Source organism: Bicyclus anynana, chromosome 3, assembly GCF_947172395.1.
Source record: "Bicyclus anynana chromosome 3, ilBicAnyn1.1, whole genome shotgun sequence".
NCBI classification, from domain to species: Eukaryota; Metazoa; Arthropoda; class Insecta; order Lepidoptera; family Nymphalidae; genus Bicyclus; species Bicyclus anynana.
The window spans coordinates 7,834,412-7,850,126 of record NC_069085.1 but is presented as its reverse complement, the minus strand read 5'-3'; the positions used below and the strand labels follow the sequence as shown (position 1 = coordinate 7,850,126).

The 15,715-nt window shown below is 35.7% G+C and overlaps 1 protein-coding gene across 1 annotated transcript; it reads right to left on the bottom strand.

The window, feature by feature from the left end:
• Positions 1-383: 383 nt before the first annotated feature.
• LOC112051114 (aromatic-L-amino-acid decarboxylase) lies at positions 384-13,479 on the bottom strand. Its single transcript, XM_024089604.2, has 6 exons — positions 13,313-13,479; positions 7,344-7,428; positions 5,736-5,970; positions 3,534-3,783; positions 2,370-2,518; positions 384-2,032 (listed from the first exon to the last, which is right to left on the bottom strand). Exons 2-6 carry the CDS (start codon positions 7,421-7,423, stop codon positions 1,316-1,318), a joined length of 1,431 nt encoding a protein of 476 aa, XP_023945372.2. The 5' UTR covers positions 7,424-7,428; positions 13,313-13,479; the 3' UTR covers positions 384-1,315.
• Positions 13,480-15,715: the final 2,236 nt, after the last annotated feature.

Here is a 15,715-nt window from a genome sequence, read left to right as displayed (position 1 = left end):
GCGACTACTTAAATTGAGTGCCAAGAAGTAATGTTTGGTACCTACTCATTGAGTGGCGACGTTTTTTGGTCGCTGATTGTGCATACACTTCATAATATATCTAAGCCGAGATCCGGCTCGAAGTCTTACAATAGGTAAACGAGACTTCCCATTCTAGATTCCCCTACGTTCTACGTTCTTGTTTCTGCGCTCGTCCAACCCCTGATGCTGCTGTTGTCTCACCATGGAGCATGTCTGGAGTATGCTCCATAGTGAGACTACCCACAATGCATTTTGGATTTAAGTGACAGTAGGTACTTGTACTCATAGTTACTATCTAAGGTATATTACTATTCTGTACCCAGTGCTTAAAGCAAACAAGTAGGTTGCATAAAAATACAAACTTTAAATGATCATTATCTCCATATATTTCATATAATATTTTAAGTTAAGTGGATACACACATTGATAAATAATTATTTTAACGTATATCTACTGCAACATGGCAATAAATAATTTATAACATCACAGTTCAACATCTTATTATGTAGGAACATAAAAACAATAGGTATATGCCTACAGCCCTACATATAAATATGTAGGGCTGTAGGCATATCGATAAAATGAAAAATATAAATTTTAATTTATAAAATACAAAATTGCATTAAAAAATTGCATACTGAAACGGTATCCTTAAAAAAGAGATTCTGAGAAAAAAGAAGTTTTACAAATCCAAGTCAAAAGTACATAAAGATTGCAAATTGTATAATTTTTAAATTGGTCATAATTCTATTTTTTATAGAACAATATATAATTAATATTTCATCTCATCTATTCCATTATCCGAATATTGTACTAAAATATGTAACATTTTCCAATGAACATCAATAATAATAATAAGTATAGGCACCTACCATTGACCTCATAAAGTAAAAGGATGCACTCAATAATCATGTAGAAAATGTCACGTAAAAACTGGCCAATAGATACTGCTTTGGCAGTTTAAGAATTTAGAATTATTGGCAAAGAATTTTTTATTTTATTTATTATACCGAAAGGCCGATAAATATAGTCCAATGTTCAAAAAAACCCAAATTCAGAGCAAATTCAACCTTAAGGATTGAGTTTGAATTTGCAAATGCGACTACTTGAATTGAGTTCCAAGAAGTTGTGTTTGACACTCATAGAGTGGGGACGTTTTTTAGTCGCTGATTGTGCATCCACTTTTTAATAGGAGATCAATGGTACCTACCTATAAATATTTAGTTACGCAGACATCAACCTTAACCTTTATTAATATATTGCATAAAGAAGAGAGGTATTTGGGTCTTAAAATTTAATTTCCAGCTAAGACTTCGTTAGCCGAAGCCTTTACTTCGGCCCATGATTCACGGATGTCGTTTTCTTCGGAGTAACGCGAACAGATCGCGAGTCGCAGGAAATAAACGTCGTCGATCTTCGACGGCACGAGATGAATCTTGCCGCGTCCATTAATACGCCTCAGTAGAGCCTCGTTAATGTCGTTGCTTCCTTTCAGTCTGAAGCAAACTAGTCCCATAGTGACTTCTTCATACAGTTCAAATCGATCATCTTCAAGACAAAGTTTTTCGTAAAGGTGAGCTAGGGCGATGTGTTTACGAATATGTTTTTGGAGATTCTCTACGCCGTACAGCCTCAAGACGAACCACAATTTCAGAGAGCGGAAACGACGGCCGAGTGGGATTTGCCAGTGGCGGTAGTCGGGGGCAGAGCCTTGCTGATCGTGTTTCAAGTAGAGCGGGTCGACGCTAAAAGCATCTACTATCCATCTGGGTTGCTTGAGCCACATAGCGGAACAGTCGAAATTGACCAGCATCCATTTGTGTGGGTTGAAATTGAAGGAATCCGCCTTCTCCACGCCCTTCATCAGATAACGGTATTCCGGGCAAATGAAGGCTGAACCAGCGTAAGCGGCATCAACATGCAACCAAATGTCTTTTTCTTTGCAAACATTACCGATCTCATCTAATGCGTCGAAAGCGCAAGAAGAAGTCGTTCCTAGTGTCGCCACGACCTGAAACAGATTTTTGAATAACTTAGTAAGGTATTTGTTAACTATTGACTACGGACCTATATTTATATACGCTTTTGCCCTGAGCAGGATAGAGCAGTTTCAGAAAATTATCCTAATCGGTTTCTACGAGTATACCTACATCTTATAATTGATTTTATCATTCAAGCCAAGGTCGTCGTCGTTCATTCCAACCAGAACGTCCAGGTGGTGTACGATTTAGAACATGAGCATATGAAAGTACTCGTAGTCTGTGACATGAGCCACATAATACACAATAGTACAAGAACCACTACACTTTATAATATTAGTGAGATGAGCTGCAATTGTGGCTACTCACATAAAAAGGTATAAGTCCATTACGAGTATCCTCTTCTATAGCCTCCTTTAGGGTGTCCCCACGTAGACGTCGCTTATTGTCGGGCGCTAAACTGCGAAGTTTCACTCCACCCAGAAGACCAGCGCGCTCTACAGACGAATGGGCTTGCTCTGAAAATATAAGTTTTAAATTAGGAATCTACTGCTACTTTAGATTTTAGAAGAAACAATTAAGTATACTATCCAAACTTCAGGTGACCAAAGAGCTGGCGCATATAACATATTTGACCCAGATGATACCTAAGCGTTACCATCCACAAGGGTTAATAGCGCTGGCGTATTGAGATTTGTTTATTAGATGACGCGTACTTGTAAATATTTTCTTTTTTCATCGGCTGATGATGATAATGATGATGATTGATTTTAAATCTACCTACCCACATATCTTAAAATAGTTTAATCTAGGTATATGTAAATCTGGTGTCGCGTTAGTCGACACATTACGTTCAGGTTAAGCTCTGAATAATATTCATAACGTTCTTGTGGAAAGTATTGAACCGATTTGAGCATGTTTCGCAACTAAATTTTCCGTAGGTAACTTAAAATTTAGGATAGTTTTTATCTTAATTACCTATTGAGCTTAGGTAATATTTGTTACTAACTATGCGAAAGTTTGTATGGATATTTTTTACTCTCACGCAAAAAATACTGAATGGTTTGTATGGCTGAAACTTGGAATCATCATCATCATATCAGCCGATGGACGTTCACTGCAGTACATGGGCCTTTTGTGGGGACTTCCAACTTCACGATCCTGCATTCAGCGAATCCCTGCGACTCGCTTGAGGTCGTCAGTCCACCTGGTGACGGAGGGTCACCCAACACTGCGTTTTCTAGTGCGGGGTCGCCATTCCAGCACCTTGGGAGCCCATAGTCCATCGGCCCTTCAAAGTATGTGCCCCGCCCATTGCTACTTCAGCTTCGCCATTCGTTGAACTATGACGGTGACTTTAGTTCTTCTACGGATCTCCTCATTTCTGATTCTATCACGCAGAGATACACCTAGCACTACCCTTGATTGACAGGTAGGAATTCTATGATTCCCGGCGTGGAATTTACCAACCACAAAACCAAATTTTATGGTTCCTTATTCCATAAAATTAAAACCCCATAATTATGAACTCACTGTTACAATATCCCACAAGTTTGGAAAGAATTTCAACTTCTGTCCATTCAGGGTGTTGCTCCTTCAATCTATGCATGGTACGGGACTTCGCTCCAAGAAGCGCGACCAGAGTAGCTTCACTGGCCGTGCCTTGGATCACGCCGCCTGCTTCGCCGCCAGAGCGCGCTAGGAACTCTTCGGGGAGTCCAATCATCTGACCCAGCCAATCCAACATCACTACTTCCAGTTCAGTGCAAGCGGGACTAGCAATCTGTAATTTAAAAGACACTCCTTTAATGTTATATATGTAAAATTTCTTATTTCTGGTAATTCATAAAGGTTACGCACAAATCATCAGATATCCGAAATACACACTTTTATATACTTATAGCTATTAACACCTTACCCTTATCTATGCTGGTTGAGTATTTCTGAAGATATATTTTTTATATTGCCCTAAGCGTACCTACCAATATCGTGGGCTCATACTTGCTGGAGGTATTAAACAGCATGAAAGGTTCCTTCCTTAGGCTTATCTGACGCACTCGAATAGATCCTAAAATCCCCTCTTCAATTCAAGCTATACGTATTTTTTTTTTTACTCTTTACAAGTTAGCCCTTGACTACAATATCACCTGATGGGTAAGTGATGATACAGTCTAAGATGGAAGCGGGCTAACTTGTTAGGAGGAGGATGAAAATCCACACCCCTTTTCGGTTACTACACGACATCGTACCGGAACGCTAAATCGCTTAGAGGTACGTCTTTGCCGGTAAGGTGGTAACTAGCCACGACCGAAGCCTCTCACCAGCCAGACCTGGACCGATTAAGAAAATCTCAATCGGCCCAGCCGGGGATCGAACCCAGGACCTCCGTCTTGTAAATCCACCGCGCATACCACTGCGCCACGGAGGTATAGTCAGACGTATACGGTAGGTAAACGGCCTACATTTTATTTAATGTAGTTACATCAAATAAAATGTAGGGCGTGATTTTCCGTCTCTGTATTATTATCAAAATTGACGTTAGTCATCATCATCAATGAGACGCGTACCTACCAACGTCATTCGTCTCAGACAAGATCATTACCAACATCGTCATCGAAATATGTAGGTACCTATGTTGTATATTTGTCCTGCACACAAGTGATCCGTACCTTAATTACGTGTGATAAAAATACGATTATGCATCAAAAATTTTAAGATTTCTGAATCTTACAACAGGTGGTATGAGTATAAAGTTACTATTATAATATAGTGGACTATGTAAGATACTCGCGTCACCTGTTTACCTTGTTCGCATTTACGGCACTATTGACAATGACATTGACTTTGAGACAAAAAATATAATTTACCTAGGTGAAATATTTATGTAATTTCATATGTAGGAGGAATGTAAATTAAATTACTTTAACAAGAATTCCATGGTCCCACCAATGCATGCACATACCAACTTCCGCAACGAGTTTTATTCTATATTGGTAACTGTATTACGTCATCATCATCATTATCAACTCATATTCGGCTCACTGCTGAGCTCCCCCTCTCAGAATGAGAGGGGTTAGGCCAATAGTAGTAGAAAATTAAGAAAAGTCTCTGGTATGCAGGTTTCCTCATGATGTTTTTCCTTCAGCGTTTGAGACACGTGATAGGTTTCTTAAATGCACACAACTGAAAAGTTAGAGGTGCATGCTTCAAACCGGATTCGAACCCACACCCTCCGGAATCGGAGGCAGAGGTCATATCTATTGGGCTATCACCGATCTTACGAAAATAAGTGCTTATAGCTATTTATAGTTGTCACGACTAATCTTGATAGCAAATTGCATATGACCTATGTTTCGATTCGGAGAGCGTGGATTCGAGTCCGGTTTTGGACATGTATCTTCAACTTTTCAGTTTGGTATGTGAATTTTAAGAAATTAAATATTACATATCTCAAACTGTGAAGTAAAAACCTGAGAATTTTCTTAATTCTCTGCGTGTGTGAAGTCTGCCTACCCGCATTGGGCCAGCGTGGTGGACTATTAGCCTAACCTCTCTCATTCTGAGAGGAGACTCGTGCTTAACAGTAAGTCAAATATGGGTTATTAATGATGATGATGAGGTATTTTTTTTCTACGTACGTACGTACGTACGTGACGACCGTAAAAAAAAATTGTTTTTCTCAATTTTACGAGCATTGAGGGTGTGGTACTAGCATTGTAACCAACATTTACTTACCCAAGTAAATCCGATGCACGCAATAGCTCCGCTAAGCATATCAGCTACGATGGATGGGTACGAGTTAGCGGTAGGGAAGTAAGCGTGGAAGCGCGGGGAGTGCCAGTGTGTGACCCCGGACATGATCACGCGCTCGATGTCATCCATGACAGCCGTCCAGGGTTCGGGCTTCTCAGGCGCCTGCTCCGGCACCAGTGGACGCAGGTAGCCAGGCTTCACTGATGGCACCACTTGTCTAAAATTAGAAAAAAAAACATTAGCGGACATTTAGAGTTTGGCTAATGAAAGTAGAGACTAAAATAGCCCTCCAAATTAAAAAAAAATCGGAGTGTATCCTCAAAATTATAGTGCAAATATTGGAATAACTGAGTTTAATACTTATAGTAAAGGTAGTAACGTATTCACAAACAAAAAATAATTTAAACAAATTATGAAAACGCATGTTTTTTTTAATTTTTTTTAATGATTTTTTAAATTTGGCGGGTGATTTCAGTTAAGTCTCTACTTTCATTAGCCAAACTCTAGTAAAACAATTTAGTAATAACCAATGACATTCTACTGTACCTATTTACGTCGTTGGTAATAACATAATTGATGTGTGAGTGTTCAGTTTTTGTTTAAGTATGTTCGTAAATATAGTCAGATCATTTAAGATTTTTGACCGTGGCCGGAAGAACGTTAAAAATGGTTGGAACAATGAATTTCAGCCTTCACTTACCAGTTACCATAACCATTTTTTAAGTTATTTTAGGTACATTCATTTTAAAGTTTTTAGAACTTTTTAACTGTTTAGTGTAAGTATCGATAATAAGATTCGTAAGTATTAGTACGTGCGGATAACGGAGATCTGCAGTACTTGATCCATTTCGGAAAGCGGTAACTATGGAATCACCGACTGACGTACTTAACTGACGTATCAAAAGTGCTTATAAACTGAGCCTACTTGAAATAAATGAATTTTGAATTTTTTGAATCATTTGCGCCTTATGTGATTTGCGCTCTACCATTTTAAATTTAAGTAGGTACTTCTTACACTAATTCAATTTGATAGATAACTCATTAAACTTAACTACCTAGTAACCACTAATGTTTTCATTTATGTTAGGAAATAGTTTTCACGATATTAGGTACTCGTAGTTATAAGATAGTTGTTACATTAAAAAATGCATTTAGGCAGGAAGCCTGGCGCTGACCCTGAAGTGGATCGTTAAAACAGTCTGATAATTAATACTGGTATTATAGGAGTAGGACAGCCCAGTGATAGCCCAGTGGATACGACCTCTGCTTCCGCTTCCGGAGAGTGTGAGTTCGAATCCGGTCCGGGGCATACACCTCCAACTTTTTGGTTAGTTATGTGCATTTTAACAAATTAAATATCACATGTCTCAAACGGTGAAGGAAAAACATCGTGAGGAAACCTGCATACCGGAGAATTTTCTTAATTCGTTTAAATGCGTGTGTGAAGACTGCCAATCCGCATTGGGCCAGCATGGTGGACTATTGGCCTAACTGAGAGGCCATTCTGAGAGGAGACTCGAGCTCAGCAATGAGCCGAATATGGGTTGATAATGATGAGGAGTAGGACATAGGTACATAGGAAGTAAATACCTGTCGCGTATGTTCTCTAAATATTCGGCGATGTAGTTGGTCATCGCGGACGAGAATTCCTTGAACTCCTTAGCTTCCATTGCGTCTGAAATAGATAATTCATAAAAATTACTATAATTCGGTAGGTATCTAAATTAGTAGGTAGTATACATACATATACACATGAGTACAATATCTATATGCCAACACATAATAAACAATGACACTTATAATTGAGTGCTGAGTCCGGTTTTATTTTAATATCACAAGGAAAACTTCTAATATGGTTTTATTACCTATCCATTTGACTTCTTATTAATATTATCACAGGAAAATGTTTGTCTGCAATTTTTACTAATTTTAAAATGCAATTTAAGGTGATTGAGTCTTTGACTAAATTGACCATCAATTTGGGTAGGTACTTGGACAACTAATTTAAACATCATTATCATCGTATGACTACTTAAAAAATACAGGATCCTCAGATATAATCAAAGTCCGCTATAAGCATCCCCTATAGCAGCTGAGCGATAAGAAACATGTAGGTATTTACAATAATAATGATTAGCTTTTGCTTGTTGATAACTTTAAGAGTTGGATGTTCGGTCTTCCAAAATGATAACTGCTAAATACAAGCACATACAAAGCCACATGCATGATGCATTGTTTTATAGATCTGATATTTTCACATAAAATACAACACATACAATTTTATTTTTAACACAACCAACCAAATTTTAACTTTAAGTCTGGATCCGACATGATAGACCTGAAAATGCAAAATTGTTATTAAAGTTTGAGTAAGTTAATATTGATCAATGCTTATTACATTGGAACTTCCAAAGCTTGCATGCATTGAAAGATCCATTACCATTTGCATATCAGCGGTCCTTTAAAATATTATTTAAATTTAGTCATGGAGCTTCGACCCAATTGTGCTAAAATGTACTTCCGATGTTGTAGATAGAATAAACTTAATTATTTTTAGTATTTATATCACAAAGGACTATTATAGTTGAAACCTTTACACAGTGAGGGAGTCGTTTTCCCAGCATTCTTTCAATAATTGTCAACACAAATGTTATAGTATCATCTCATGATTAGATTAGATTAGACAGCTGAACAGCGATTAATTTCTATCAAATATAGGTAAATCCCAGACCCCTTACGAAGATATCGTAGTTACGAGATCACCATATCTATACAAGATTGACGCCTACCTATCCGTAAGAGGAAAGATTTAAGAAGTTATTATCTCTAAGCGACGTTCAAATGTCGTTATCGTTTTAAATATTATGTTTAATACAAAAACAATGAAGGAATTATCGCAGTTTTGAGTAGCCATGCCCGTGCTCAATGCCGAGAGAACGGCGTAAGTTTCACAACGCGCAAGCAAGTGGTGCGAGGTTACCTGCGGACCTCGGCACTCCGACACTCCGCGGCGCAAGCAACGCTGCCACTGCACCCAGTACGCTGTTAGAATCTGTTTTGAATGGCAATCAGCTGTTTTAACTGACTATAAAAAGGAGATTCTGTATTGACATGAATGTATATGTGCCTACTGCGTATGTACCTGTACGAAAATTTATAACCGCTATTTTCTCAAAACTACTGAAAGGGAGGGTTTGCGTTACTTAATTGCATATTTTTATAGGCAAAGATTTTGTATTCTATAATTAGAAAGCAAAATCAGATTGTTTGTTAACAGTGCAAGGCTAGTAATTAATTATGTAAGTAGGTACTTCTAAACATAAAAAAAATCATCATACCTAACTATATAAAAATAGAAAATATAGTTTTTACGGATTGCATAAAAAAAAATTAAACAGAACCAATCTATAATATAATATTTAGGCGATATAATGATAGATACATATTCTATTAAATCCTTGAAACCTTTAGAAACAATTTATAATCTTGATTCATATGACTACTTTCTATATCCAAAAATAAAATAATTGCTTATTAACAGCCTAGAAACATACTAAGATTTTCTCCAAGATCCAGAATCAAATTCATTTAATTCAGTATTTATTAACATTGATTCAAGTAAATTCTCAAACGACAAAAACTAAAAATGAACAATGTATATCTAAAAAAACTTAGAATAATGGTGTCATTATTCAAAGATTGAAATCATTACAAAGAAATCATTTAAGAACAATGAAAAACAGTGTCCACTTTGCGTTCATTAATAAATTTACATTCTATAAAAAGTTAAATTGGAAATATTGGCCTCGAATTAACAAAGTGGGTGAAGTTTATTATACCGAAGCAAGATAATTCTTGGAAATTTGAATCAATGAATACTTCTATTATAATAAACAATATGTGTAGATCACTTACAAGAGCAAATGACCAACTTTATCTATAGGTACAGTACCTGTACATTAGGTATGCCTACCTGTGGTCTGCGTTTCTAACAAGAGACAAATTATATCAGCTATTCGTTTTGAAAAACAAAATTCTTTCCTCTAGGAAGTGAGGAAATGGATTTTTACTGACAGAAGCACGGTACGCAATCGATTCGATATCGATAAGTGGTTTTAGCAATCAATACATGTAAATAAACAATATGTAAATCCAAATGTAGGCTGCAATCTAATTTATTTTCGAAAACAGAAATATATATCAGAACCTAGTAATAAAAAGTGTAGAATGTCCATCAGGAATTATGTATTTCATAGATCATCCTAAAACCAAAGTAGGTTCTCTAAGGGGACCGTTAGAAATACTAGACTACGTAGTAGGTATTGACAATAAATTAAAAAATTCTTTCTTGTAACCCTTAACCATATTATATTATCGGAACGAGGCACGTTCTTAACCCTTAAAACTTTGATTTTAAGCTTTTGACATGTAAGAAATTAATCTATTCACCGTAACCAGCCGTAACTTATGTTTCAAAAGTGCTTATCTATGAATTTTGCCTCCTTGAAAAAAAATTATCCTCCGCGCCACGAAAGAAGTCCTGCGGCTAGAACCTGAACTAAAATTGACAGCGCCTTATACAAAGGACAATGAGACCACTATTACCAAATTTGACATTGAGCGCCATTCAGATATTAGCACTGTCATTTGAATTTTTTGTATAACTTTAGGAAATAGGTTTATCTATACCTATGGATTAAAAACTCCTGGCTCTTTAATCATAGCCGACAAACTAAAGCAAAGACAAAATTAACATTCATGGCTCTTGTAACGGTCAAGGTAAGTAAAGAAACGCACGCAACATAGCGTTAACAGAATCAAAAGTATAATGCACCGACGAAGTTCTTGATTAATTAATAATTAATTAGTAAATTGATCACGGCTCTAGAAAAAAAAACATTAATAACAATAGTTACAATGTTAATGACGTTTTTTTAATAGGATGCCTTTTCGATATTTGTTAAAAAAATTTATAACAGTCATAGGACCAGTGGCGTAGTATGCCTTGCCTTATATACATACCTGCATCTAATTTTGATACTTACAGACATTTATCAAAATTAGTTGAGGGCCCAATAGACGAGCGGCAAATCCTGAAAAATTGTTTATTTCAATGTTCCCACCAGGGGCGTAGCTACCGCCGTATCAGCCGTCTTAATGATACGGCCCCTTTTAAGTTTGAAAGAAAAAAAAGTCTAATCCACAATCTCACTTAATCTGGTTCAGATACTTCCGAAGAAAAAAGGCATATAAAAAACCTACTAATAAGATTTTCGGGATTTGCCGCTCGCCTATTGGACCCTCAACTAATTTTGATACTTACAGACACAGAATATGTATTCTGCAAGCTACGCCACTGGTTCCCACACTCGAATTCAAAAAAGTGTATGTACATATTATGTATGTACATGTATACGGCTTAATGTGCTCACCGACAGACGGGGGTGTAATACCACCAAGTTCCCAACTCCGGATTAAGACTTTAAACTGAAAATTTCGTAAAAGAAAGAAAATCTCTGTATCACATAGCCCGACCCATGACTCGTGATCCTAATCTACGTAACCTAACGTACGAGTATATCTGTATAATAAATGCAAATACTAATTAGAGTGCGTAAGTACCAAGATTTAAAGAGAATGAACCAAACGTTATTTCCCGTATACGGGCCGCAGGTATTCCCCAGCGAAGCAGATCGTAGATAACCAGTAAATCGACTCGGAACAAGTTTAACCATTTTCCTTGAGCGACACTCACATTTTAGCTTTTAGATTTTAACATTTACATAAATAAATATAGTATAAAACATACTAAATTTAATTTTCAATGGAAAACCAACTTAATGAATTCTTTTGATTGGTGATTCTTTTTTATTTGTCTGTCTGTCCGTCTTTTTGTTGACCGGATATCACGCTGAAACTACTGAATGAATTCAAATAAAACTTGGCACGATTTTGATAATACGATGAAGGATAGGATAGTTTTTGTTGCGAAAATAAAATCAAAAGGGGGTGAAACAGCGGATGAAAGTTTGTATGGAAAGTCCATCATTTTTCAAGTTACTGTTGTGTAAATTGGTAGGTATGTGTACTTATTACCAGAAAAAAAAATAAAGTGCCTTTTCAAAAGTCTTCCTACCAAAGGGTTAAAAAGGGGTTACATATAAGTGCATAAGCTGAAAAGCTTTCAACATGAGGTATTAATTAAACAGAATGAAGGATTTTACAAAAGAAATGTTGTGTCAATGTATTACCATTTCTACCTTGATTATATCCGCTTCCGATTTTTGGTTTACATCTAGTGCAGTTCAAGGTGTTCCGGCTTAGAATATATTGTAGAATTGTTAATGTTTGTACCTATTGCAATGTATAAATATTCATTCGTTGTCAAACTTGCATAATAAATACGTATTAGTATTCAAGTAAGTATATTGTATACCGTTCTATTTAGGTATGGAGATCACTTATCTCAAAAGTAGGCAAAAGGTACCTAAATGTAAAACGAGAAAACGTCATAGACAGGTAGGTACTCGTATAAAATGAAGAGGAAAATGCGTAAAAAATACTTATTTATTGTTAAAATTTCACTTTAGTTCGTATTGACTCTAAATTTTATAATAACGGGTAATAAGGTAATATCTAACTGGACGTATTTGTAAATACATATTTGACATATTTGATTACAAATCTTCCTTATTTTTAGATGTAGGTAGGAATAAGTAATTATTTATAACCAGAAAAAATGAGGGGTGTTATAGTTATGTGTGTCAGTCTTATGACATTGTGGTTATTAAACCGATTGTGATGCGGTTTTTTTTGTTTGAAAGCTGTCGATCGAGATGGTCTTTAGATACGTTTAGGTACCAAGATCCGATAGGTTAATCCGAAGATGTTTGTCTATTATTTTGGAAAGAATTTCTAACATAAAAGTAGTATATTTTAGTTAGTTGTAGTTATTCACGACTATAGAGTCCAGGTATTTTTATAAAAAAATAATTTAATTTCAAAGAGTTTAACTGCTTTCAAGTCACAATGTCCAAACTGGTAGTTAAAGATTACAAAATGTAAAGAATTACATTATTAGACTCTAATATTACAGGTTTGTTTGGTAAAAACAAATATATGGGTATGATAAGTAAAAGTAAATACAAAATGCTTTAACTGTTACATTATCAAGCAATCGTATCTACTTATCAATATTTTATGACAGAACAGGTCAAGTTTTTATGATACACATTTAAACAAACGATACTTAAATTTCAAGGTTCTAGGTACCAGGAAACTAACATAAATTGATATAAAAAAATTAAAGCTTTTTTTTAAATTATAGTGTAATAATAATCAAAATATCCACCTTTCTTATTTGTTTGCCTTTTTTAAACATTCCTATTCAAATTCAAATCTATTCCGCAGAGTCGAATTTTGAGTTTGTATCAAATATGAATAAATTGAACGAATTTATTACCAAGTCATAAAAAGATCAATGCCATTCGACATATCTATGCAGTTTCTATAGTTAGGAAAACAAGCTGTAAAAACTTTTTATGGGTACCTCTACTTACCAACTAATGCTTTTTTCGCTGGAAAGGAACACTTAACTTATTAAACCGACACTGAATAATGTATGGGCCAACCGGGCTTTCGCAGTAAATAACTAACCCTGACCACTGACTCGCGCTCACTGCCGGTCGACGCCGCGCCGCTCACTTTATATATGTAACTTTGCGAAGGATCACTATGTACTAGTATATCACACTCAATTTAACAGATTAAGTTCAGCGCATGAGCTGTGATAACAGAAACGGGCGACACACCGCGTCGTTGAATAAAATGTGTGACAATAAAACTGTGGAACCCGCTTACCTTAGCAGTTTTCCCACGCAGTTCAAATCCCTCAAATACGTATGATCTGCATGATTATGAACCTTTGTATTTTTTGTCCGCTTTATTAATTATTGAACTATTTCAGATATGTAGACGCTATTTCCTTTACGTGGACTGCGAAGTTGCGAATATTTTTTTTACATTATATTAACCTAAATAAAAAATAAATATGCGACTATCAAGTAAACTTTATATCACTACTAGCGAATGCTCGCGACTCCGTTTGCGCGATTCTTTTTCTGTTATTTTCTTTCGAATAAAGCTAAGCAGATTTTTACAAATCCCGCGGAAACCACGGATTTTTACGGAATACGAAGTAACCTATGTTTTGCTCCAAGGTTCAATTTATCTTTAGACGAAATTTTATCTAAATATAATCAGTCTTGGCCGTGAAAATGTAACAGACAGACGGACTTACGGACGGACGCATTTATAGTAATAATAATAATTAGTATTGGATAGATAAATAGTCTTTCTATTCCAAAAAATTCGTGGTTACGTAGGTACGCGTCACTTGGATTTTCCAATTCCTGGTAGAGCTATTAATTAGATAACAATATATTTAAAATGACTTCCAAGAGTTCTCATTCGAGCATATTCGCTTAGCAAAAAATCTCTTTAAAGAAAGCAAATCGCTATATATCTCGTTATATGTCTGCTCCAAAATCCCCATGAAATTTGAGTAGTGGTAGCCCCTACTACCCAAAATGTAAATGAAAATGACAATTATATCTAGTTTTCACTTTTCTGAATCGCAGTATTCGGTAAATCTTTTGGATCCTGTACGAATTAATGAATGGATCGAGATAAAAATATCAGCAATAAAATTATACCTATACACTTATCGGAGAGAGTTCTTCGGTATATCAAAGTGCGTGCGTTTTATCGGAAGGACACCTTATTTTTGTCTACCTTTTGTACTAAGAATAGGAATGTAGATGCTCAGAAAAGAAAAAAAGGGAAAACTGAGACGAGACGACGATGAGCACGAAGAAATACAAACCGTTTCAGTACTACGTGTTGTTCCAAGCAACAACGGGGAGGTTATTTTAGCCCGTGTGAGTTTTCGCAGGGAAAAAAATCTATGAATGGTAATAATATTATATTGAAAGGAGACTATAATTATTAATGTAAAAACGAGATGTTTGATTGACTATCTATTTAGTGTAGGGTATATTTTAATTAGCTGATATCTCTATCTGCCTTCTGAACCGGAAGTAGAGTCACTAACAATCTTGACTTTCAAAAGTACCTATGTAGTAAACTATAGTAGTTTACTCAAATAACTATTTTTACTAGTTGTAGAAGGTATATCTAATACTGTTAGTAGTAGATATACCTTCTCCAAATAAACGTATTTATTTAAAGCGCCAAGGATTAGATTTGATTAAACCACTAACTCGATGACTATTAAAATTAAAGCTTGGAGTATAATATAATTAAAAGCAGATCTCAGATTAAAATTGAAAGTACAAGTCAGTTAGATAAATATCTGTAGACTTATTAATTAAATTCTAGTTAATTATGTTTTCATACTGAAAAAAAACAGGCAAGTGCGTGCCGGGCCACGCGCAGTATTGGGCTCCGTACATTAAAGTTAGTCTTGTCTGTTATTATAATAAATATTCACTAGCGGATGCCCGTGACTTTGTACGCATGAAATTCTGTTTTTTCACAAATCTCGAGGGATAATGTATTATTTGGATTAAAAAGTAGCCTATATGTTAACCATCTCCCCCACAGCCTCCTTTATCTTTCAGTGAACGTACCATTAAAACCGGTTCAGACTTTCCAGCCATTAGCCCGGACAAACGTCTAGATAGACAGACAAAAAATTTAAAATAATGCTTAATTATGTTTAAGTCTCGTGTAAATAGCTTTAAGCTACAGCGTATTTTATTCGAGACGCAAAAAAAACAATGTCTAGCTAAATATACCATGCTACCTGATTCGGCTTTGGTGTGCTTTGGTATTTTACTACAGTAACAGAACAGCTTTATTTAGATCTCTGCCTAAAGCAATAAAACATGGGTTTTCCATAAGTTTCAGTGCTATAGTGGTATAGCCAACGAAACGTACAC

What these genes read in the sequence shown, in the direction of transcription:
- LOC112051114 (XM_024089604.2), bottom strand. Translation starts at nt 7,423, where the DNA reads ATGGAAGCTAAGGAGTTCAAGGAATTCTCGTCCGCGATGACCAACTAC. An exon ending in TTAGAGAACATACGCGACAG is followed by an intron (nt 5,971 to 7,343) that starts GTATTTACTTCC and finishes TTCTAATTTTAG; the next exon opens with ACAAGTGGTGCCATCAGTGA. An exon ending in ACTTGTGGGATATTGTAACA is followed by an intron (nt 2,519 to 3,533) that starts GTGAGTTCATAA and finishes TTATATTTTCAG; the next exon opens with AGCAAGCCCATTCGTCTGTA.